Source organism: Leptonotus elevatus, chromosome 4 (assembly GCF_054856555.1).
Source record: "Leptonotus elevatus isolate MCC_2025b chromosome 4, RoL_Lele_1.0, whole genome shotgun sequence".
Taxonomy (NCBI): Eukaryota; Metazoa; Chordata; class Actinopteri; order Syngnathiformes; family Syngnathidae; genus Leptonotus; species Leptonotus elevatus.
The window spans coordinates 12,519,570-12,546,033 of NC_141242.1; the positions used below are offsets into that span (position 1 = coordinate 12,519,570).

General features: G+C 40.1%; 1 protein-coding gene across 1 annotated transcript in view; it reads right to left on the reverse strand.

Moving 5' to 3' along the window:
- The window catches only part of nell2a (neural EGFL like 2a), a 104,181-nt gene that overhangs the window by 34,310 nt on the left and 43,407 nt on the right, over positions 1–26,464 (reverse strand). Inside the window, exon 13 of the mRNA XM_086073729.1 lies at positions 10,200–10,325. Coding sequence (XP_085929855.1) covers positions 10,200–10,325 — 126 coding nt within the window. The remainder of the gene's footprint in view (positions 1–10,199; positions 10,326–26,464) is intronic.

Sequence of the window (26,464 nt, forward strand, 5' to 3'; positions counted from 1 at the left end):
AAATCTAAGGTGGAAGGACTACGTACAACTGGAGAATTTTGTATACTGCAGATCGATAGCCCAATTCCTGCTTGTCATGTTTGTGCTCTCAGATTGTGTGCTTTGTGTGGCAACTAACTGATGTAATCAGCAGCCTATGAGAATTAGACACATTGTGTTTGTGGGACGATTCATCTGCTTGCCTCCCACAGCTCAATGAATGCTAGTTAGCTACCTAGCTCCACGCCTATTGATCAATCGGTATCTGTGCATTTAATTTCATAAAACCCTGACTATGGATGGCAAGATAAACTAACTTGTTGACCATGTTGATTCTGTTCAAAGGCGTGAACGTTGACATGTTGATTTTTGAGAGCAGCAAATAGCTCCGCCCCTAAAAACAAGCTTCACATTGCTGACATATGCAAACCACACACCACCGTGTCGCTGTTGTCGAAAAAAATACAAACTCTTTGGAAAATTATCTAGTTTTCCCAGTATATCATTATGGTTTTATTGTGGTGAAGCTTCATCACTATTCTTGTAATATACTTTATATATATATTCCCGCCCCAAGTAAAATGACATTGTCCGTATAATAGCACAAGCTTTTTCTCTTCTTCAAGGTTGAACTGTCATAACGACTTTATGGTTGCATAAAACTACATCTTAATATAACCCTTCTTTTCTCATAATCATGACAAAAAAAACAAAAAACTTATTCTTCCAATATCCAAACTTTCCTCTCGTATTTACGGCTTAATTGCAATGAATTTGTCCTCCGTGAAATTGCATTTGTCTTCATATCATTTTCGGTCTTGCAATATTCACTTCTTGCCTTGAATCCATTTTCAATCTGTCCCCCGATTGGCCATAAGAGCGAACAGTCAACTTCTTTAAGTGCAAATTGAAGAGCACAGGGGAGAGGAGCGCTTTACCTCCCCCAAGGTCGCATCCGCCCTCCCTCGGTTTGAACCGACTGCAGCAGGTGCATGCCAAATGTTACTTCTCCCTTGAATTGATTGTTTTTAGATTATTTAGGTATTTGGGGATATTACATGTCTGCGCTGGGAGCACTGTAGGTGAGCCGAGAGGTAATTGCTCCCTGGCTACTGCTCCTGCTGCTCAAGGCGTAGACAGACAAATAATCAATTATGTACCGTCAGTCAGCGGGGATGCGCCTGCTCCTGCTTGACTCGCTCCATCCGCTGACAAAACAGCAACCTTGGGCCGCCCCAGTGCAAACACTCCGTTGTCATCTTGAACTGGCGTGACGGAAGTCTTTTGGAAGTACTGCGATCTACTGACATGTACTCGGTATTTACAGCGCAGGTACAAGTGCCCGATTCTGATTAAATGCCAATAACCGATTTATTTGATTTCCTATAACACAAATATTGCTGTAAAATCACGTAAATAATCCATCCATCCATTTTCTTAACCGCATATTCCTCACAGAGGTCGTGGAGGGCGCTGGATCTTATCCCAGCTGGCTTCGGGCAGCAGGCGGGGTACACCCTGAACTGGGTGCCAGCCAATCGCAGAGCACATAGAGACGAACAACCATCCACACTCACATTCACACTTATGGACAATTTGGAGCGTTCAATTGACCTGCCATGCATGTCTATGGAATGTGGGAGGAAACCGGAGTACCCGGAAAAAACCCACGCAAGTATGGGAAGAACACGTAAAAAAAAATAATAATAATAATTTTAATAAAAAAATATCCCAAATCCTGGGTGGGTATTATAAAGGGGGCTTAATAAGAAACGAAAAATGTTCACGTTGTTTAGACTAGGGCTGGGTTTAAAAAAAATTGTTTTAATGATATCAAATCATCAATCAATTGTATTAAGGATCTTTGCTTGTTTGCAGCCCCTGTTACAACCCTCAAGTCCCAAATTTTCCCAAAGGACCCACCTACTCACTGCCTTCTCACGATGTTCCATTTGGAAACACATTTTGTAGTTCTGATATTTTTTTGGTCGCCTTTTAATAACCTTTGAATTAAGGAACATGACAAAAAAATATCATCTTTACCTGAGACGATCATTAGAAAATAACATGATGGGATTCGATTGGGACAATTCTATCCAATGCAAACTGGACCAAAAGGCTACGTTCACACAGCAGGGCCCAATTGCCCAATTCGGATGATTTATTTTTTGATGTACCGTTCACATTACAAAAACAAATGCGACATCCAATGTGAACTCGCAAGCGCAAAGAGTGACGTACCCCCATAACCACGACGTCACGCTGCGGTGCTCATGGAAGCAAATATTGTCCCGACTCCCAACATTTTACCGCCAGCCAAGCCGCTGAGGCCAGCGACTTTTATCAGCGTCATATGCAAATGAAGCTGTGCCGCACACTTGTTGCGCGGACGTGTAGTTCTATACAATAATAATTGCAGCACGGCAGTTTGTGAAGCCCCGCCGCATTCGAACATCCTTCCTGCAGTCACCCGGCCGTCAGTCTGTCAGATGCTGCGCCTCAGGAAAGCATGTGCGGTTATCTCGGGATTAAACAAGGACACACAAACGGAGCACGACAGCATACACACCTCCGGGCAGCCTGCTTTCATATCAATCAAAGCGAGTGCACAACCAAGCCTCCACCTTTGCTGGATTAACTACTAAACTAAGCTTTGGCTAAAAGATGAAGAAAATAACTGATGACCTTCAGTGTATGAGTAAATCTAAGTAAGTCTGACCGCTGTGTCTGGGCCGAGTACACAAAGCGCATTCGGTCCAGTCAGCCACCAGCTGGGATGTGAACCAATGACCTGCCACGGCGCAGGTGGCCTCGCTGGAAAATACACAGCGCGGTCGGACCCCCTGACAAGACGAGAAGGAACACAACTCGGGCTCCGTGCTGTTTCGTCTGGGATTAAATTTGCGAATGGGCCCGCTAATCCGGCACATAAACACTGAGCCATGAAATGAACTGCCGTCAACTTAATCCTCTTTGCTCGGCGGCCTCGTGCGAAACGCGGCCCATCAATATCGCGACATTGTTTTCGGCTGACTTTGCAATCTGTTAATTGGCCAAAGCAATTGAGGGAGATAAAAACGCTCGTACATCATGCGAATGCGCAATGTCAATAGGTACCGGAGGGGCTGCTTTCAATGTCTCTCTTCCCCAGCTGTAATATTTCTCCCGCGGTCAATTTGGAGCCATCAGCACTCCCTTTGGGCTCTTTTTCACACACAAGCAGATGTCCAATCGCTTGGAATGCGCCGCCGACTCCTGCAGCCGGTAGCTTAGCATCATCCCGCGCTTATTGTCAATTACTGCCACCGGTGCTAAAGAGGCGCATCGGCATGCGTAAAGAGTAGCACCCGAGCGTGTGCTCTGTTATTAATTTGAATTGTTAACGATCGCCGCGTGTGACGTTTGCGTGCAGTGTTTCTGACAAATGCGTTAAGTTGATCTCCTTCGCAACGACGATAATGAAACGGATGTGTTCAGGCACGGTTGTCCAAACTTGGGAACTGGAATCAAAATAGGCCGCGGGGCACTGATTGCTGTTCAGAAGGTAAAAAAAAGAAATGCTGGAGGCTATTTGATGCGCTTGGTATGGAGCTTTTTGAGGGGGCTGAACAATTAGGGGGGAAAAAAATAGTAACCTATTTGTGTTTTTATTTTTTGCTATTCAATATTGCAATTACATTTTGAAGTGTATTTTCTGTTTTCTCAAGACGTGATAAATGATTTCAATTTACAGCGGAACCCCAGTATTAGCGGGTGATCGGGTCCGGGCCATAATTGGGAATATCTGCGTCTAATTAATGCCCATTGAAAAGTATTTTGAAAAAAAAAAGCATTTTTTAAAAAATCCAAACTAAATTCTTAAAAAAACACTGATAAACCTCCATTATACATTTTCAATGACCCCCCCAAATAAGAAGAAAAAAAACCATTGAAAAAATATGACAAATTACCCTGTGATTCGAGTGCTGGGTTATCATTTTTGCATTTTTCATTAGGGATAGTTTTTCAGTTTTTAGTTATAATTTTTTTTAGAGCAGGGTTTTTTTTTTTTATTGAAAATGCTTCATTTTAGTTTTTATTAGTTTTAGTTCAGAAGGTTAAAAAAAATGCTGGAGGCTATTTGATACGCTTGGTATGGAGCTTTTTGAGAGGGCTGAACAATTATAATTAAAAACTATAATTCTTTTTAGAGCACTTTTTTTTTGGGGGGGGAAATGCTTCATTTGAGTTTTTATGAGTTTTAGTATTAGTTTTTACAAATATAATTTTGGAATTGTGTCAAGTGCAAGATAAAAAAAAAAGCACTAAGTATTGTGTAACAATAGTAAAAGTAAACTAGAATTCTCAAACAATTTTATGACCTTTCTACTTCTAGACAAGTACAATAATACTGAAATAATAATTTTGGCCAGTTTTATAAATGTAAGATGTAGTTTCAGATAGGGTTCCGTTTTTTTTTTCAAAGCACTTTCATTTTTATTACATTCATACATATTTAATTTGCCTTCGCTTGATCTGTGGTGTTTCCGACCACGTTCGCGACAAGCCCTACAGAAAATGGATGGGCAGTTGAGTCAGGAGCCTGCCAACCACAGTCCTGTTCCTTTATTACGAGTAATTCTGCGATTCGCCATTAAAAGTATGGCCCAATTGCTCGGCCGGTGTCCATAAGCAACGCGTCATCGTTGCTGATACCCAACTCATTTGTTGACTATTCCTGGTGATTGTGCGCTTGTTGTCAAACACTGCGAGGCCAGCTGCTGGATGTATAGAATCTGATAGTCCAATAACTCAGCGCAGAGATTACAACAGTAATTCGACTGATGCAAGGAATGAGTCATGACATCAACCCCACCCCGAAGTATTAGCCGGGTTTAATCACGCATATTGACTTTCATAAGGAAGACGTGTGGCCCGTGCACTGCGGCGCCATGATTTGAAGCCCTTTTAATAGAGCCTGCATACAATACAGTGCTGCAATTTAATCCACTGGGTTGGGGAGGGGGTATTAATCTCCATAGAGAATCTGGGGAATGAGCACACCGTGGCAGAAAACAAGGAGAGTGCGGAAATCAAATTTGCTAGCGGCACAGATTAAAAAGTAGTAGAATTGCTGGTTCAGTGGTGCTCTATTGTTCTGATTAGTACAGCTGGGAGATGTTCTGTCGCATACGTAAAAAGGGTTCACTCTGAATACTGATGTCTTTCAGAGGTGCCCGCGACCAATCCAGGGTGTATCCCAAAGTTAGCAGGAATCAAAATTATTACAATTTTGGAATTTTCATTTTAGTTAGTAGGGGTGTGAATTGCCTAGTGCCAGGCGATTCGATTCGTATCACGATTCATGGGTCACGATTCGATACCGATTAATCCCAATCCGCACCAAAAAAAAATTGATTGCGATTTATTTATTTATTTTACTCAAATTTAGAAAATACTAATCAGTAAACTTGTACATGTACACTATAAGATTTGTATGAAAATGTATTTATTTATCTGCAAATTCAGGCTTATAACTGAGCCACTGCATTTAACAAACAGGTTGCAGTCTGTTTCATGTTTGAACAGCACTGAAATACAATATTAAGGCTTAATGTTCCATTGATATAACATTCTTTCATGCTTAATGTGTGAATCCTAACCCTAAGTAAGACGTTTTGTTGAATATTCCCATAAAAAAATTTATGATTAAAAATCGATCCGGCTGCATATCGAATCGATTCGAGAATTGTGCGCTGTAATATCACGATATATTGCCGAATAGATTTTTTCGAACACCCCTATTAGTTAGTTTTCTGGGCAGTTCTGTTAGTTTTTATTCGTTTTAAAAATGCTTGGTTTTAGTTAGTTTCAGTATTAGTTTTCGTTTAAAAAATCTGTATTACTTGTGTGCCATATTTAATAAACACCATGGTAAAATGAATAAAGTAACGCATTTCTTACCTAGCGTTGTATTTTGGCTGAGTTAAATGAAAAAGCAGTCGAGCCGAGCCATTGGAGGCAAGCACGCAAAATTGTCGCCTGGGAGCGACGTCATCTGAAGGTGCTTTTCTATTGGCTGCTGTGGATGATGTCACTTGTGTTCGACACACTTTCAAAAGCCTTTATTCCAGTTATTATCAAAATAAATAGACTTGAATCACATTTAAGATCAACCCCAAAGGCTCATGTATTAAATTAATTACCAAAGACATTTTCTATATAATTATAGTTAGTATTAGTTGGTTTTGTAAGCATAAAATTTTGTTTAGTTTTCGTAAAAAAAAAAAAATCATTTTCACTTTTATTTCGTTAACAAAAATGTTTTTCGCATTGAAGTTTTAGTTATTTCGTTAGTTTTCGTTAACTAAAATAACCTTGGCAGGGAAAGGCTCCAGCTCAACATGACTTTAATGAGGGCAAGTGCTATAGAAAATGGACGTATGGTTTTTGAGAGGCTCAAATTCCTGACTTTTCTTCGATTGTTACACTTTAAAAACTCCACAGGAAACCCGGCTGGAGCTCCAAATACCATTTCTAGGCTTCCTTGGACGATGGCGCGCACGGTTGTGAATCTACTTAGCAACGCGTTCTAACCAGTGGCGAGGAATGAGTCGAATCCGTCCGCTCATCATGCAGCAGTGGCATTGTGTTGTTTTCAGATGAAGGACAGAGAGGGCGGACTGGCTCAGATGTTTCTTGGATTTTACGCAGTGTGTGTGTGATCCTGGATTTTGCACTAAATCAAAGCTAACAATTGTAAATGGGCAAAAAGCCTCTCCAAAGTCTGTCAGCGTTCCTGCTGCCTGCACTTCAAGTGATGTTAAACGACCACTGAAATGTAAATTTACTTGTCACATTGGAGGTAAACAAAAAATGATCATTGAAGGAGAACGAGCATCTCTTGTACAGTAGATATTTGTCAGCGGTTTAGCTAAAGAGAAAATGGAGCAGGGCAGCAAAATGGAGACTGGGGAGTAGTGCTGTCATCATCGAATAGTTTTGTTTAATAACCGGTGATTGGTGTTTATTTCGTACTTCGTATTTGTATAGTGATTTAAAAAAAAAAGGATGGGTGGGGGGGATTGATGTTGTACTATTTTACCGGTTTGGTCATTGTTTTCCAAAGTAAAAACAGATGTTTGCAAATGTCTTATTTATGATTAAACACAGAGGATAATCAGTCTTCTTTCATGAAGGACTACAGAAATCCGTCAACAATTACTGTTGATATGCTGAAATCAGAGAATTTGGACAATTTTAAATAAGAAAATGCATCCAAACATTTACTTGATTATTAAAATAGTTTAAATTGATAATCGACTGGGGAATATTGTACCGCAACATCCAAAACAGGTTCAAAAAACGGCACGTCAGTGGTTTACACCAGTGGCTCCTAGACCGTTTGTGTTCATGGACTCTTTACAGTGGAAACATTTTTCCAAGTAGTAGTGTTACCCCCAAAAAAATAAAAAAACATAATTCAGGCCTTTGCTAGAAAGCAAAAAAAAAAAAGGCAGAAAAAGCCTACTAAAACACCTGCAATTTGCATGGGATTAATCAGAGGCACTTTAAATAATGACAGGTGAGTTCTGACTCCTAGTTAACAGGAAAGAACGTGATTGGTTAATTCTTACAGATCCAATTATAAAAGGGTGTGAACACTTCTGCAGTCACATTATCACAGTTGTTTATTTTTACGTCAAAAGATCTTTTAATCTATTGAGCTGTACAGGTTGTAGGTCATAAAAAAGATTTGGATTAATCTTAATGTCATGTTTTTTTATATTTCAAAAACTTGGCATTTGAATAGGGGTGTGTAGACTTTTTCTGTCATATAAAGTCGTTTTCACGCATACTGCCATACCAATTAATCTGATTACACTTCAGTTCAAAAGTTGAACTGAAACGAGAAGAAAAAAATACTTTTTTTTTCTGTCTAACCCAAAAAGAGCAAAACAGCAAATGTTTTGTTTAATTTTTTGGCGGGTCAGCGTGGCTCAGATTTGATGTGCTCTAAACGTAAATTGATATAACGCCACCAAAACCCTCTGGAATGGTGGCAAATGCTGTGTGGACGGCATTTTAGCACTACATGTCCGCCTGCATTACATTTTTGTATTACTACCGCATTTTTGCTGTGCACTTTCGCACAGATGTTGGAGCTTGTTTATGGAGCTCACACCGGCAAAGCGACTCTCGCTAACATGGACGAAAGCTCTGTTATTGACACAATAAAGCACTTTTTGGACCCTCTCATGCTGTATAATAATACATAACCAGCCGCAATTTCCAGGATTTTTACTGTGAGAGCCAACAATAAGCCTTCCAAAAAAAAAAAAAAACCTTTGCTTAGTTTGATGAACTGCGTCCAATAATCAAATGTGTCCACACGTGGGAAAAGGTTGATATGGTCATAAATGTGTTTCTTGGCAAGGATATATATTCTTGATGATGGGAATCATGTGGCTGGTTGCCAAGCAACCTCACGTCCTGACGGCAAGACTGCAAAGTAACTGTGGCGAGCTGAGCCAACAAGCAGCATTACTTCCTGGAAAAGTACAAGGTGACTTTTGTTGTACTTTTGTCTTTGCGTGGATTAATGCTGAATCGTAAGAGGAGTGACGACTTTAAAATTGCATCCAGCTCCACACAAGCAGCAGAATTATGCTGAGATTCAATACAATATATTTTTGTAGCGTTTGTTCAGCGTCGGCGAAATATAAAATGTTGCTGGAAGGTTCATGCCCGAACTTGTTTGTTGTTGATCTTTGATGAGATTGACCCTTGTTGCAATTTTGATCAGGAAAAAAATGGGTCTGCCACTTCCATCGTAGTTCTACTCTTTCTCATGTTGTCTTGTCATTTTCTCTCTTCTCCTCATACGCAGACACAAACACAGTACAGCGTATTTTCACGCAGCAGATGAAGACTGCCCCCCCCCTTCAGTTTTTATAGAGTTTTCATAATCACAATCTATACGCAAAACACTTCAGCTTTCTCACAGGTGCTTAAATCGCTTTCGTCTTAACAATTTTCTTCCTCCCGTTTGTTTGTCTGTGTACGCACAGCCTTGCAGTAAAATGTTTATCGGCATTGAGGGGGCAATTAGTTGTCCTTATATGGGAAACGAGAGGGCCATTATAACAAGCAGCTCGAGAGCACTTGCATCTTATGAGGGAACAGATTTACACGGTGGCAGCAATTCTTCACTTCAGCGGTGCTTCATGAATCTGACGTAAACTTTTCTTAGGAGGGAGATTTATGGCAAAGTACTGGCCGCGCTCGCCTCGACATAGCAGGGAAACGGTTTTCGTCGACGCAAGCAGCAAATGCGGAAAAGGGGGAATGAGGGTCTTTTGTATTGGCTTCTCAGCGAATGGCAAAAAAACATGCTACATGAAAGGGTTTTCTACTTTCACGTTGACGTGTAAATCACGATCATTCGTATGAAGAATTTGTATCCTCACACGGGGCACCAATCAAGTTGGCCAAATCTTTTGACGACAATTTACTTTGTATGCAAAATCTTAGACCACTTTTTGCCCCGCGACTTGTGTTCAAAACTATTCACCATTGGCAATTATGTACTATAAGGGAGCAGATTCCACACAGAAGACTAACTTACCTAAAAGAAAAAGATTCACACTCAAGATGGATCCTTTTAAATCTCATTACAACAGAAAAAGACTTCATGTTTGACATTTCCTTTTCCTTACTGTATCAAATGTGTATATGGTTTTGGCATACAGTTACACATTTATGTGGTGGATTATAAAATCGCACCCAGGGCTCCAAGGAGCATCAGGCAGTGGTTTACGCCACTGTACGGTTCTGGTTTAGCATACTCAAACCTGTGGCTGATCAGCCGATAGCAGTTCTACCAATGGAAACGGGGTACAGCCACATCAAGACAAGAAAAAAACAGTAGATGAGTATAGATTTTGTACGATTTGAAAAAAAAAGAAGAAAGAAATTCACTACTAGGTAGTCATATGGAGTTCGGAAGGAGCTAGAAGCTCATTTAAAATTTCATTGGACAGACCTATTGTGCCCACTGTTGCTATTCTGCTGCCAAGTCTGTAAAGCAAAGTCCTTTTTACGTTTTATACACAGTTGTTAATGCTTTTTTTTTCATTGGTCAGCCACTCATTCAAACACTCTACACTGCAGTCCAAAGGTGGCGCAGAACGCTTGTAATTACATTCCAGGCTGCCATTAAGGCAGGCGAAGGAACTCACCTGTGCAGGAATAGTCATCGATCCTGATGTAGCCCGTATGGCAGATGCACATGAAGGAGCCGGGGGTGTTAACGCACATGGTGTTCTCCCTGCAATAGTGTTTTCCTTCAGCGCACTCATCAATGTCTGGAAAGGAAAGCGGGGGAGAAGGCAACACTGGGTTAGACTGCATTTCTTGAAATGATCAACAATTTTCACCTAGCATCTACAGTTTTTCGCTAATCATATCATAAAGGGGCTCGTCAGTTGACGTTCATGTAAGAAATGATTCAAATATTGAAAAGCGGATTACAGTTTCGCTCCTTTTCCAGGTCACATAATAACTTGTTTTTAATCAATATTCTGCAAGCTCAGGGTCACGACTCCTCATTGATTTAACTTCCACTTTATTTTGTCACCTTTAACTAAGCAGAAAGAACTTTTAAACAAGCTAGCCTTCTTATGGAAATGGGTTGTATTTAATGTGTTCCACTTAGTTACTGGGAAAAAAATATATTTTTGTTTTCCTTGGACAGTATATCTTTCAAAAGTGGCTTGGAATTTATTAGCTGATTTAGCTCTTTTGAGTTGAAATCGGTTGGTTTAGGTTTTGATCTCAAGTTGGTCTGACAGGAATATTTGTGGCCGAATAAGATATGAATAATGACAATTCCAAATTGTCCCAATTTCTGGTGCACATAACGTTGTGAGTTTAACGCCAAATATATCATATTAAATACACAACATTTTGAGCCCGCTATTTCATTTGTATAATATTTTTTTCCAATTAAAACCCTGACGAATATGATCTGACACATAGATTGCACTGATAATCCATTAGAGGGCAGTATTACCCAGCTTTTCCAGCAGCCTTGCAAGATCACCCTCAAATGAGAAAGGAGAGACACCTATACTTATTAATAGTGGGAAATATTTTTTCTGATTTTTGGAAATACTAATGTTTGATATTTCTGTTTATTATTATATTTTTGACAGTTATAAATGTACGAATTTAAAGCATTGTGACCGGATGTATCAAATACGATACAAATCAAAAGTCATATGTGGAAGTTTTTTTTTTTAATGTGTTTTGTTTGTTCAAAAGGACCAATAAATACTCTATTTAGAAAGAATCAGAATTTTGTCTCATATATTTCATGGTTCAGGTTTTATAGGGTTAAATCTTGGCTCGGGCTTTCCTGTGTGGCATGTTTTGTCTAGGTACTCCGGCTTCCATTCACATTCCAAAAGACTCTGAATTGTCCACCGGTGTGAATGTGACTGCGATGGGTTGTTTGTCCACACGTGGCCAGTGATTGCTTAGAGACCATGCCAGGGTGTACCCCTCTGCCAAAGCCAATGGGATAGTCTCCAGCTCACCCGCGACAATAATGAGGACAAGCTCTATAGAAAATGAATCGATGGAAAGACAATCACGTTTTTCACCAGCTGAAATTGCTCTATCCATAAGCCTTTCTAAGGTGTCTTTTTGGGAAATAGACTTCTTGAAGAGTGGACAATCCTATCACGAAAAAACACCTTGTTTCTTCACAAGATGCCCTACTTGGCACTCAAACAGCTTAGGGCCCTGTGCAGCCATTTTGGGTGGCTATTAGTCTTCATAGATGCCAGGCAAGGGACGGAATGCAGATGGTTCACAAGAGGTTGACGCCTCATCACATAACAAAGGTGCATCACTCGACTGGCAATCTATTCAAAGTAAGACACTCAGTTACTTGGTTGTTTTAGAGATGTGGAAGTTAAGTTAAGACTGTCAATGTTCTTTTGTGTCAACAGTCATATAAAGTGGCTCATGTGGCTTTAAGAATGTCATTTATTAATTTGGCCTTCTCACGCTCACAAATCCATTTTTGGATGTAATAGCTGTTGCTAAGGCAACAGCTATTCCTGGGCGTTAAAACGGCATGCCTTTGCATCAGACAAGAGAATCTACAATCTCGCTTATACTATAAAAATTCATCTTGTTAGTGTGATGCAACTGAATGCAATTGGAACAAAATTAAAATTGAACAAATAAACACAGCTCTGTATTAAAGGTCTTGTCCATGCTGATTTGCAGGTCAATAGTGGGGAGCCAATCTCCACAGTTCTCGGTATTACTAATCGTTACCAATCTATTATTCATTTCCTAGATGCCTGCATGAATGCACAATGACATTCAACCTTGAATACGTTCCATGCCAGATGCTTTTGCTGGGCGCGCACTTCAAGTTGAATTTCAATAGATTTGCATTGGCAGCATCTCAGCTTGTGTGTCCTTGCACAAACCGAGAGCTCAAGCACTTGCCCGCAACGGTACCACTCGCATTTCCTCATTTCCCAGTTCCATCGATACAAGCTGCTTCACACTATTGAAAAGCCTCCAGGATAAATACAGCCCACAGACAATCTCTCCCCTTCTAAAGAGACACGTGCCCTTCAGTAAATGAATAGAGGCTGACGGAACCCTGTCATTGGCCTTGTGTCAACCTGGTGGCTGAGAGAGTGAGCGGGAGAAAAGACGAACTAAAGAGAAGGTAAAAAATCGCAAGACCAGAGAGACATGTTGAGGGCGAAAAAGGTGGCAAGTGGGAGATGAAGAGGTAACAGGAATTTTCCCAAATAAAAAGGGGGGGGGGGTCCTGGATTTATCACAGAAGTTAAGAAAAAGGATGGCCAATTGCAAATGTTGTCGCTGGTCTCTAGTGATGCGGAGAGTTTAGAGAGTTTTGGAGATGACAAGAAGTAAGCGACCAGACCAGAGGGACGAGATCAAGGGAAAAAGTTGTCAAGTTAGAAATAAAGAGTTCAAAGAGCAAAACAAGAGCCAACGGTCTAACACGGAAGGTAAGTAAACAAATGGCCAATTGAGAAGTCTGTCACTGATCTGGTGTAAAGTTGTTGATGGAAAATGAAGCACAGGGAAGGGTAATATTGTAAGTTCAGAGAGAAAATGGATGATGGCAAATGAGAGATAAAGAAGTACGAGGAAATTGTCCAAAAATAATGGACTAACAGAGGTTTTAACATCATAAGAAAATAAATTGATAGCCAATTGAGAACCCTGTTGCTTGGCTTTAGAGGAGTTAGAGCTTTGGGGGTGAAAACAAGTTAAGGGGTAGGACAAAATTACAAAACCAAAGAGTTAAGGGTGAAAATGTCTGCAAGTTGAGAGATAAAGAAGTTTAGTAAAAAAAAAGTTTTGAAAAAATGTACAAGGAAAAATGGATGACCAATTGAGAACTGTCATTTGCACAGAGACATGTTGAGGGTGAAAAAGTTAGCAGTTAAGCAATCAAGAGTCAAGAGAGAATTGTCCTTTCCAAAAAGGGCAAAACTATGACTTTAACGTGGAAGATAAAAACGAATGGCCCATTGAAAGTTCTGTCACTGGCTTCTAGGAAAGTTAAGGTCCTAGAGTGTTTTGGGAGGAAGGATGAACCGGGAAGGGTAAAACCACAAGACTGATCGTCCAAAAGAAAAGGGCAAAACTGTCGATTCAGCACGGCAGGTAAGAAAACAAATGGCCAATTGAGAATCTTGGCACAGGCATCAAGGAAAATTAAGGCTTTAGTTTCGGGGTGAGACGAGGTAAAGAGAAGTGCAAAACCACAAGACCAGAAAGACAAGTTGAGAGTAAAACAGTTGGCACATGAGCTATGAAAACATAAGAGAGATTGTCCTGAAGAAAACTGAAAACTACAAAACAAGGGAGACAACCTTTTTGCTGGCCTTGAGAGAAGTTATATTTTAGAGAGTTTTCTGGTGGAGGGGCAAAATTAATAGACCAGAGGGGTTATAGGTTTATGGTGGAAAGGTTGGCGAATTTGAGAAAGATAAGGCGAGAAAAAGATTACCCCGCCAAAAAAAAAAGGCCAAATGCACAGATTAAAGGTTGAAAAAAAAAAAGAATGACCAGAAAAATCTGTCCGTCACTGGCTTTGAGAAAAGTTACAGTTATAGCACGGGGTCAAACTCAATCACACAGGGGTCAAAAACTCAAAGCACAATTTGGGTCGGGAGCCAATACTTTAGAGCAGACAAAAACTAAATGTTGTGGACACTGGGCAATACGTTTGCTTATGTTGGGGTAATGGGTCATGCGTTGTAAAGATTCTCAGCGTGGACTGTAAGTGTCCACCGGAGGCAATTCATGTGTGACACAGTGTTAATACTGTGCTGATTTGAAGTCACAGATTATGTTCGAATGCTATTATGGCAACCCCAGAGACAAACGTTCAATGTCAGATAAAGAAGTACAATAGATTGTCCTGAAGAAAAGGGCAAATGGGCAGCTTAAAGATAAGAAAAGGGCAAAATCCCAAGACAAAGGAGCGGCAAAAGTGAAAGAAAACTGGAAGGTAGCAAAACAAATAACCAATTGAAGCAGCGGGAGACTGAGGTCCACTGGCACTTGGAGGCACGATTTGTCACTGAACGACAGAAAGTCAGAGAGAAATTCACTCTCAGCTGTCCTCAATTGTGACAGTAACCTTCAGCTGAGGTCTCGAGGTGACAGCTTCCTCCTCTTTGGGATTGGCTGAGCCCGACGGCAGCTTGATTTAGAGCCTTATAACCGTAAGTCGCCATCCATCCCTCATATGGTGGCAGCGGTTAGTTTTGCTAAAACAATATATTAGCGGGCGAGATGAGTGGGGAGGGAGATTGGCGCACGGACAAATTGCTGTCTCTCCATTAGGCCACTCCATTTTCTTGATTGGCTTGTCACGTGGACAGCAGAGAAGGCTGTCCAGGAAGCTTTTACCGCTCATCGGGGAGATCAGGGTCAATCGGCTGCCTCGGCTCGGGAGCAGTCAGCAGTTCAATATATAGTGGTAGCTTGACTTAGGAGTAGCGGTACATACATTTGGTTTATTTCAGTAGGATTCTGATTCGGTTTGATACGGTACGAGTGACTTTGAGAGGGTATGATGCAATGAGTTAGGAATGAATTTGTCAGTAAGCTACTTTAAATGTGGCATTTCCTTCAAAGATATATCTCTCCAGCATAAAAGACAATTCGATGTGTATCTGGATATATTTTAATGTGGAACATTTTGATTCGGGTTCGATTTGAAGCACTCGCATCTTTAAGTCAAAACCAATTTTCTGATTCGAGTCGTTTTTTTGTTACAACCTTAATTAAGAGTGTCCCAACGCTTGGCTTATTATGAAAATGCAAGCTAGACAGTTGAATGGACACCAGGATAAGAAAAATGGATTCTCTAGTATTCAACATCACCCCCCATTCCAGCTCTCCATTAACACCTTCCACACGGTCCCCCTTCAAGGCTCTGTTTTGCCGCCAATACTACCGTAAAATTCTAATTGTAAAATTCACGGGTCAACTTTGACATTTGATTCTGTGACCACGCTGTTCACAAAGAACAGCAACCAGGGGAAAAGCCGGGAAATTCCTGGCTTTTAAGGGGACTTCAATGAAGATTATAATTGTTCTGACATTTTCACTTTCCCCTCTCCGGCTCATTAAAGTTATCCCAACAGGATATAAATAGTGGCTTTATCCGTCTTCATTTGCATGCCACGTAGCTTGCAAGAGCGCCCTCGCTATCTTGTGTCCCATACTGCACTCAAGCAAGGTCTGGCACAAGCGAGATAACGCTACCATTGCCTTTGAATATCCCACAAAAGAAGCGCGATTATTTGACATTCCGCCAGCCGGTCTCCTCTCACTTTTGCTCACCTAGCAACTCACTCAAAGTTTTCAATAAATGGCGGGATCCTTCTGCCAGGCCTGCTGGAACATTGTCTGGCGTTTCTCAGTAAACACTTACGGGAGTCGCAGAGAGGTGCACAGAGACAAACAAACTCCACCAGCATAATAAGAACAAGTAATCCTTCAACTTGGCGATCTATGGATGCAGAACAGTTTGGCAGAGTTTCAATTGAGTGGAACCTCTAAAGTCAAACATCAATGAACTAGCATCATGAAAGATCGCAGTTCAGCAACAATCAAAGGATTGATTTGGAATGTTTCGGCATATCAGGGGTAAGCCCCCACCCTCAAAGCCCCCGTCGACAAATAATTCTCGGCTTTATTTTGTTCCTGCTACATCCCTGGAAGTTACCATGAGTAGTTTTACAGTACGTACTCGACTGCATTTTTTCATACTAATGGCAGCAGGTTGATTACAAGCCACGCACGTCTTGTTATCTTGATTACCGCTTCAGTTTCAAATGAAAAATCATACATATTAAAATTGTGGGGGTTGTTCTCGTTTTGTTCTTGCATGCTACATTTAGCAGCAATTACTGATTGAGTAAAAATACTGATGTGTTAAAATTTGACAAAATGAGCTGCTTAGAAGTGAATCACAACAAGTGATGAAGTCGTACCCTTATCGTGAACGCAATTTGGAAAATCACTCCCCAATGAACACGTTCAGAAAGCCCCCAGAAGTATATATATATATATATATATAAAAAAAAAGCAAATAGTTTCACTGCCAATTTGCTAGAGACGGCGCAGGAGCCAATTAAGATGACTGAGTGGGAGTAACAAGTTGGGAATCTGCATTCCGAGCGTCGGTCTCTAAATTGTCTCAATAATGTGCGCTCGCCGTGATCAAACGCTCCAAATGTGCTCTCTGACTTGGAGGGATGCGTCGGAAAAAGGCAAAGGATCCGTGTGTGTGTTTCCAGGTGCGAGAAAGATGTGTTGCCTCTTTAAAACATACCAGAGCAGCATTTATAGATACTTATGTGCATACATTTAGCACATCATGAGGGTGACTGTGACTATACACGTAGAGGGTTTCACTAAAGTGCCTTGTTTATACATGCCACACACACACACACACACACACGCGCGCGCACATCTCAGCCCCCCCCATGGGGTTTTGCTCTCCATTACTGTTTTCATTCATCGTGCATAGATTTTCTCCCGCGTCTTAATCGACAGTGTCAACATAAATCACTCATCAGCCGAAAGGATGCAGGTCATGCATCACTTTTTTTTTTTGTTGTACGTCAATACAAGGAAATCTCTATGGTTACAAATCAAAAACATTTGAGGATTAAATTGCGGCCATGATAAAACTGTTGTCAGATTTTAGCACACTTACATTAGACATTTATATTTTGGAATCAAAGCGTTTACTGCCATTGACGAATATCCTCGTATTTATCAAGTATGTTTTATATGTGTTAAGCATAAGTTATCTTTGCTGGGGCCAAAATCTTCACCTCCAAAAACAACATGTTTCTTCAACCATTAACATTGCGCCATCAAACAGAACAAGCCATTTTCAACACTTTTTTTTGTAAAAATTTTGGGAAAAATATTACATTTGCCAAATTGTGAGTTATGAGGTTTCGGCCCAACGCCAGCGAGTATATTTATTAGGGTGTGCATTTTTCCAATAAATAACGATACGATTTGTATCTCGATACGCGGGGTATGATACAATTCAACAACGGTGACGTTTTCAATAGGGTACCGCACGAATGCTATTTTTAGCAAGGTCACATGACTTCAGCAGCTTCACCAGCTTGAACCGGAAGGGAAACAAACAGAAGCTAGCTCGTTGACGACCTATGCTAGTAGTGCTTGTTTTGTTCTTGTTTATCTCCGGGGGGGGGGGGGGGGGGGCATGCCGAGTAAACACAGCTGTTATGGTACTTGCAGAAACGACTCCAGACACTACGACCGTCCACATATGAAGGATGGATTTTTTTTTTTTATTCGTTTCCCGAAGCCAGATTTTCAGAGGGATAAATATGAACGCCAGTGAAGTGAGCCTTCCACCTTCATATGTAGTAAACATTTTGTTGGGGGCCATGCATGCACGTTCGCACGATGACAATCACGCTCTTGCCGGCCGTTGCCGTCCCAAAGAGGTAAGCGATTGTCTTTACATTATTTAATTTTTATTTGTGGGCGTTTGGCACTACCCCGACTGCTGGACGACAATAATGAATGACGAGGAAAAACGCTAACATTGCGTTACCACTGTTGTTCAGACCTGTCTTGTTTACCGCCTGATTTTTTTTTTTTTTTGCCTTTCGTGCAACTGTGACGTGTGAAAATGTATCGGTAGCCCATTTGAATGATTCGATTTGGTTTGATACGGCTGTAGCTTTTGTCATGTTTATTTAAATGGAACATGTCAAAAGCCCTAACCATTCAAGTTCATTAGATTCAAATAAACAACAAATAATGAGCAACATCAAACCAATTTATACCTGGTGGGCATTTCTAATAAAATACGATTCAATACATACCAACATGGGTTGTGAGACGATTCAAGGATAATTCAATTTGGCAAAATCAAAACCGATTTTCCGATTCAAATCGTTTTTTCGTGACACACCTAATAGGTATGGTAAGAGACAAATGAACATGTTACCAAGTTACAGAAAGTAAATGGATTGCTCCATTAATTTTGGGGAAGCCATCAAGTGCATAAAAGACATGCTTTGTTTGGTTTAACTCGCCCTGGATGTGTGTCAAATGGGCGCAGAGGCTGATTTGCAGTATTTAAAGCACCTAAAATCCGCCAGCACAATTCAACGGAGCTTTTATGAGTCACATTGTGTGGTTTAAATGTATTTATTTGATGCTAAATTAACTGTGGGGGAACATATTGTATTAAGGTGAAATAATAGACTTGAAATGTTGGTGGAAAAAAAGCCTTTGATACTTTGATGTTTACACTCTTTATTGTTTATTTTCCACAGTCATTTTGGTCGCCTTCCAAATGGACTGCAGAGGCTCCATTGTCATGTCTTTCATTGTCGTCATCACAATACACAATTTATTCCTGTCAAGGCGACGTGTATTGATTTTGCACTTCTTGTGGAGTCCTACATAGAGATAATATTATCCTCATTTTATGTGGGACATAATGTTAATTCAGATGAAAATGAGATTAATTAGCTAATTATCTATAAAGTACACCTTCCTTTTTCCCCCTAACCCAATTATCACTGTGTGAAATTAATATAAATCAGCATGTTAAGCTCCTTGAATGTATTTGAAGGCACGTCTATCTTCTTCCACGCCATCTTTGTGAATTAAGGTGACATTTGCAGTGGACATATACTGTTATTTACACACTGGAGAGTGTGTGTGTGTGTGTGTGTGGGGGGGGGGGGGGGTGTTACAGTCTGATAAATGGCTGGAACGTCTCTTTTGGGTGACATTTCAGCAGGGTCACACAGGTGAAGAGTGGGCAAACATAGACACTCGCAATATGTATGTGTGTGTGTGTGTGTGTGTGTGCGTGCGTGCATATGTGTTTGTGTGTCATTCCAGGGCAGTGATTGAGTTTTGGAATTGGCTGTGCTCTTCAATATGCACCAATTAGCCTGCCACCACCTTGTGACATTCAAAAGATGGCACAGGCAATCATACTGGTTCATGTATACACACACACACACACACACACACACACACACACACACACACACACACACACACACACACACACACACACACACCCACACTCACACACGTGCATTTTAGATTCCACCAAAACAGAAAATTGCAACAGGGAAGTAACAGATATGGCTATAATAATAGCTTTTTGCTTTTATTTTTGCTTTATATTGACTGTGAAATTGTGATTGCTGAAGAGCTAACATAAATCTGGAATTGATGAGAATTTGACATTGCACTGATGTCCTTAATGAGCTGAGCAGTTCTAAGATGGGATGTTTTTCATCGGTCAAAAAAGGTGGAAGGAAAAAAATGGAAAGGAATGGGGACATTTTCCAAGTGCATGACTTAACATTCTGAAAATTTGCCACATTTTTTTGTGTTACACATTTTGCATGACATTTCCCAACTAGAATAGAGACATTTTTCAAAAGTAGCCAATAGTCAGGTTTCCATCCAAATGTTGCGAATTTTGTGAAAATACGCAAAACGGACATGTGACTTATGCCCGTTTCCATCCGCTCTTCTTTTGTGAATATGCGCCGCGAGATGACGTTGTAGTGACGGAACTTTGGGACAATGGGGAGTTCCAGATGGGAATGTTAGCTGATGTTAATAAAGCTATCTAAAACTGCATAAATGTTATTTTTTTTCTTTAATTAATTATAAAAAGAATCGTGTTTCTTCGTCTCCCCAAACATATTTTACCTTATCATCCTCCATTTATTATGACTACAAACGTGCGTGTGACGTGGTCAAAACGTGCGACATAGATCCGGTCTTGTAGTTGCTTATTCGCAAAACCTGTTTCCATGACCAAAATGTGCATTTTCCTTTTTTCAATACGCTTAAAAAAATCACCCACTCCAAGCGTAAAAACTTTTTCCCGAATTTTGGGCCCTTTTTTCGAATTTCTGGCGTTTCTATTCAGTTTCTTTTTCACAATTCTTGAAAATTATTTTGCAGATGCCGATACCGTTCTTATACCTGGGTTGTTGTTTTTTTTTTTTCAACATGAAAAAGCTGCCCTGCCATTGGTTCAGAGCATTCAAGGGCCAATAGGATATCCTAGCTTGGCTTGCAGTGAACACGTCACACATCAGTGAATGTTGTGCACAAGTAAAACACAAGATGTCGCATCCAAAGTCCTACATTAGCGTCGGAAATAATAATATCGGCATGTTACTTGTTAGTACTTGCCGATGCCGATACCACTGTTTTTCTGCAGTATCGGGGCCTTTGCCGATACCGGTATCGGAACAACACTAATGGAAACCCACTACTTTACTTTTTCTTAAATGTCTCTATTCTAATTGGGAAATGTCATGCAAAATGTGTAAAACTGACAAATGTGGTAATGTGTGATCTGGAAGGGAGATTCAACTTAGAAAATGTCCCATTCATTAAAAAAAAAAAATAATCATTGAAAATAAGGAATTATGGGAAAAGTGTAAAGCTGAATATTTTTGACATCGGAATTGCTCGAACCACTGAAGAAACGCGTACATTCTGGCATGCAAAAGACGTGTCTCTTCAGCATTCACACCGACAATTACATGCGTGACGACGTCCAGCCTGTGAATAATCCCAGCTTTAGCACGCAATGAAAACCCGGCTAACGAATACGACTGAGGACGCAGACATGCCACACAGTGCTTAACATAACTCACATAAATTCCCTCGCTCTCTTTTAGTGAAGATAAACTTCTTAAGTGGGACATTTGGAAACAACAATTGAGTATGCGTTTCTTGGCCGGGAGTCAGCGACACCACGTGAGGATGAACAATGGCATTATCTCAACATGTTGAACTCTACTGATTGTTCAATTTAGACACAATCACACAAGATGTCACTTCTCCTCTGCTCGCCCCTCCGTCTAATTCCATGTCCAAGATGCACGTGTCGAAAACAGGAGGGCTGGGCCTGCGGAGGCAAGACCAAGTGGGGACAAATTGCGATTGAATTCTAAGGACTACTTTTTTACTATTTGGTGTTTTAAGGCCATGGCAGAAACTAAATATTTTTAAAAACACAACTGTTTAATTTTGTAATCATTCATTTGAATGAATTGCTGCCATTTGGATGGCGATGTTCTTTTATTTATGCACAAATGCGTGCGCCGCAAAGAAACATAACATGTCAATAAAAACAAGAACAGCACGGCTATCCATTTGTGCCTACTTCAAACTAGGGATGGGCGAGTACCGATACCAGGTAGGAATTTCCCCATGACATTTTTTTGCACCCGAGTTTGAGTCCAAGGTCACTTGATTGTGAGTACCTGCCGATACAGAGTACTGATACAATACCTCCAAAATGTCTTTATTATCTTTCATCACAAGATGATATACTTTTCATATGGCTGTAAATCACAAGTGGTTAAAATAAAATACATTATTCTTGACTTTAGAAATTAAGAAAATGTTGATGACATTTCCGAATGAACAATACTGAGCTCTTAGACAAAAAAAAAAAAAAAAAATTAAGAAAATGTAAAAATATGATTTTTTTCCAGCCAATACTGATTACCTGAAAATCACATGATCTGCCAATCATGTCGATCTGATTGGGACAATCCTAATACCAGATTTTGGTATCAGGCCGATACCTGGCCTTATTTCAGAGTATCGGGACTTCCGACTTCTTGTGATTGTTTTACGATCAGGAACTAAAAATTAGATGAATGGAAAATTGCCATTCATTTCATACATTTTTAAGGGGAAAAAATGCTTTACTGGGATACGTCTTTTTGGGGAGAAATGTTATGTATCAAAAGTACTAGTGATATCTGTACTTGGCATTGGTATCAAGAGTGGAGTACTCGTACTGTTATTGGTCTGAAAAAAAGTGATATTAAACATCCTTACTTAAAACCAATTTGACAAAAAAGATTGTAGAGATATTGCGTTGTTTACATGCCTCGTTTGTTATTTTGAACTTTCTGTGCCAGTTGACAAATCCAACGATGTTGTCATTTCACCACGAAGAGCAAATCCAGCCGTGCTGAGAGCAGGATGTAGGAAAGCACATGCCCCATTTATGTTGAATGCATGCAAACGGACACGCACGCACACTTCCATTCTCCAAGGCTGCGCTCGCATCCCCTTGAGTTTTGCCTCCTGCTGCTTCGATGAAAAATTTACACAAAAGTGATGTCAGCGGCTATTTCGAGCTCATCTCTGACCCGGGAATGTTTTAAAGAGCTAGCGTCTGTCTCTGCGTTTTATGAAATATTGCAAGTGCGGGCCTCCGTTTCATCATCTCCTTGTTGTTTTCAATAAACACAATTCCGCATCGCATCTCCCCGCAGAATGTCATCCAGAAAGGAGAGCGGGAGGGATTTCAATCAGAACTTTAACAACTCCATGAGAGCGGACATTAGCCCCACAGACGACAGGATATTTGGGCAAAGTTATTCTAGATTAGACGCGGAACAGACCGCAGTCATATAGCAAATGACTCGCTGAGAAATAAATTGTTTGTGAAAGAAGTGCAAGAGCAAAGGGGAGTCATTTTCCAGGTTTTTCTTTTTCTTTTTTTTTTCCCCTGTCGGGGTACCGCGTCTGACGCAAACAATCACCGCCGACGCCGGCAGCCTATTTCAGAGCGAGACTCAGCCGCCTCTCGAGATGAATTGTGCGGCTCTGAAGTGTTGATGTTGGAGGCGCCGGTCTTACACTGGTAATGGGATGGGTCGGACAACAAAGGCCTGCCGAAAAGCTCGAACGGCGCCGGTTTAACGGGAGATAAAAACAAGGAGCAACCGAGCTGCAAGCGGCCTTGTTTTTGAGGCTGTCAGCAGGACCAATTAAAGGCCACAAAGGGATTGGGGAAAATGGCCATTACTACAGGAAGTTCAAAGGGAGGAAAAAGCAGTGACACCTTATATTTGCGAATTTTTCCAGCAGGAAATAAGGGGAAGTTAATGACTCTATTTTAGAGTCAAAATGAAAATACGCATTAACTGGACAAGCAATGACTACATTTACATGCAGTCAATATTCAGGATAAGGTCAAAATTCCGGTTTCTGAAACATATACGGGATAATAATATACGCATAATAATATATCAACATGCGGGATAACCAGTTTATATGTGTGAGTGCAAAGTTACTCCCCGCATACATATTCCGATCTAAACCGTGACGCACGGAAAACATCAATACGCAAATAGATGTAACTTTCTACGGTCAATGAAAGACTTTATATTCATGTCACTCACTACACTAATAAAGTAGTCACTTTCCTACTCGCTTTAATTTGCCATTCGTTTACCTGCACTTGTGTATTTCCGGTTGTTATATACACGCTGTGGCATATTCGCCGTAGAGACACGAAACAATGTAAAGAAAACTCCACGGAGAAATCAATGTATTCAAGTTAGGCTCAATTAATGAGTGGCAGCGTAAGATGGCTGCCGCACATAAAAGTAGTTCAGACCAAGATTCTTTGCAAATAGATGATGCGAAGAACACAAAACAAAGTTACGCTCAGAGGACATACCCGAATACGCATTTATATGACCTAATTTTCGTGTTAGAAAAGGGGTAACCCAAAACGCGAGTGAGAGCACATTCAGGTTTTTGTGTGTGTTTACATGACCTTTCAAAACCTGAATAGTGCCAATATTCAGGTTTTGAGAGGCTTATAGACTGCATGTTTTTCAATAAATACTTGTGTTTGAGATTATTTGTGTTCCCCTGTCTTGCTTCCCTTCTTCCCTGCACTTGGCAATGGCAATCTCACATTGTTTTCTGTATGTTAAACTATGGTTATTCACTCTAAATTGTTTGTGTGTTAGCATTTTTGCGTGTCTGGAACTGATGAACTCATTCACTCCCAGCCATTTTCACTGAACCCCCCGTCGCTCCAGGCTGTTTTACTGGATTTTGACTGATTTGGCAAGGGCCACAAAATATTGTGTTCTATTGCTATAAAAACTTTGAACCTACCAAAAGAAAGATTAGAGTCTCTTCTTTCATCAAGAAAAAAAAGTATATTTGTATCTGTTTCCGTTTTGTAGCGATTAGCATTAGAATATAGCCATCATTATTCACAAATCTGTTGAAAAGAGTGGGGGAAAGAGCTTGTTGCAAAATGGCCCTGGTTGATCTCTTATACTCTGCTGCCACCTGCTGGCCGTTTTTATAATAACTACCATTGCTTCATGCTTTCTCTTCAGTTCAGAGGTTGCAACAAAGCCTTCTGTATGCTCTAGCATAATTTTATTTATTTTTTTAGACGTATAAATACATCTTTGGGAGCATGGTAATATTTAAAATAGAAAATGTGTATACGTCTTTGGGAGCAAATGAGTTAATTGAATTTACACTATTTCCAAGACCTCAGATATCCTAAAAGGTCATTGCGGTATTTCTCTTATATTCAAAAGCATCAACAACTGCTCTACAGTTAGCGGAACACATAATTATGACCTTGAGATTGTTTACTTAAGCTCCACATCAAACCTCATTTCTTATTATTTTTAAAAACATTTAATAACATTTGACAACATGCCGTCATCAGTTAAGCTTTAGCCATTTTTGTAAGAATAGCATTTCTCTTGTCAATAACTCACCAGTTGACATTGCAGCAGCATTGCAAAATTGCCAACTGGCCAGTGAATGAATGTTTGTCCCTGACTGCAGTTCAGTGCCATTTTGAGAAGCTTTCTAGCGTTCATACTGCTGCACAATATGTGTACAATATACGCTAGACATGGCAGGTTTCTGAAAACAGGATCTTTTCTTGACAAACCACGCAGGGGAATGCCTGCTTCTACCACCGCTGATGAAAACACCAAACTCCTTTGCGCGAATGCCTACTTTAGGAGTTTGATGTTTTGAACGGAACATCCGTGTTGGAAATTTCAGCTTGTCACATGAAGGGTTGCCACCGCGACTGAGTCATTCACATGACTAGTTTGGAACAGTTTTCACACCAGATGCCCTTCATGATGCAACCCACACATTTTTAACCCATTTTCACTGAAGCACCCCCCTTCACTCCAGGCTGTTTTACTGGATTTTGACTGATTTTGCAAGGCTCACAGAATATTGTGTTATATTGCAATGAAAACATAAAACCAACCAAAAGAAAGATTAGAGTCTCTTGTTTCATCAAGAAAAAAAAAGCACATTTCAATCTGTTTCCGTTTTGCAACAATTAGCATTAGAATATAGATAAGTTTCATCATTATTCACAAATCTGCTTAAAACAGTGCGGGAAACAGCTTTTTGCAACATGGCCCTGGTTGATCTCTTCTACTCTGCTGCCACCTGCAGGCTATTTTTTTAATAACTACCATTTGCTTCAACTGTTCTCTTCAGTTCAGAGATTGCATCAAAGCCTTCCGTATACTCTAACATTAAAAAACCCCACAAAAAACGTATAAATACGTTTTTGTGACACTGATAATATTTAACTCATTCACTGCCAATGACGGCTTTAGACGTCAAAAAATTACTATTTCTATTAGTTTAACATTTTTTCCACTTTTGTTAACAAGAGTATGAAAACCTAGAAAAAAATTGTTATTGTACATTTAGACCAGATATAAAATTTGTGATTAATCATGAGTTAACTATTGAAGTCATGTGATTGACTACAATTATAAAAGGTAATCGCCTGACGACCTAATTTTTAATAATCTTTTCTTCTTTTTTTTATAATCTTTTTTCAAAAAAGAAAAGATTATTGAAAATTAGGGCGTCAGGCCATTAAAACTTTTTTATTGTAATTAATCCCATGGCTTCAATAGTTAACTCATGATTAATCACAAATTTTATATCTGGTCTAAATGTACAATATTTTTTTTCCCTAGGTTTTCATAGTCTTGTTAACAAAAGTGGGGGGAAATAGCAGTAAATGAGTTAAAATAGAATG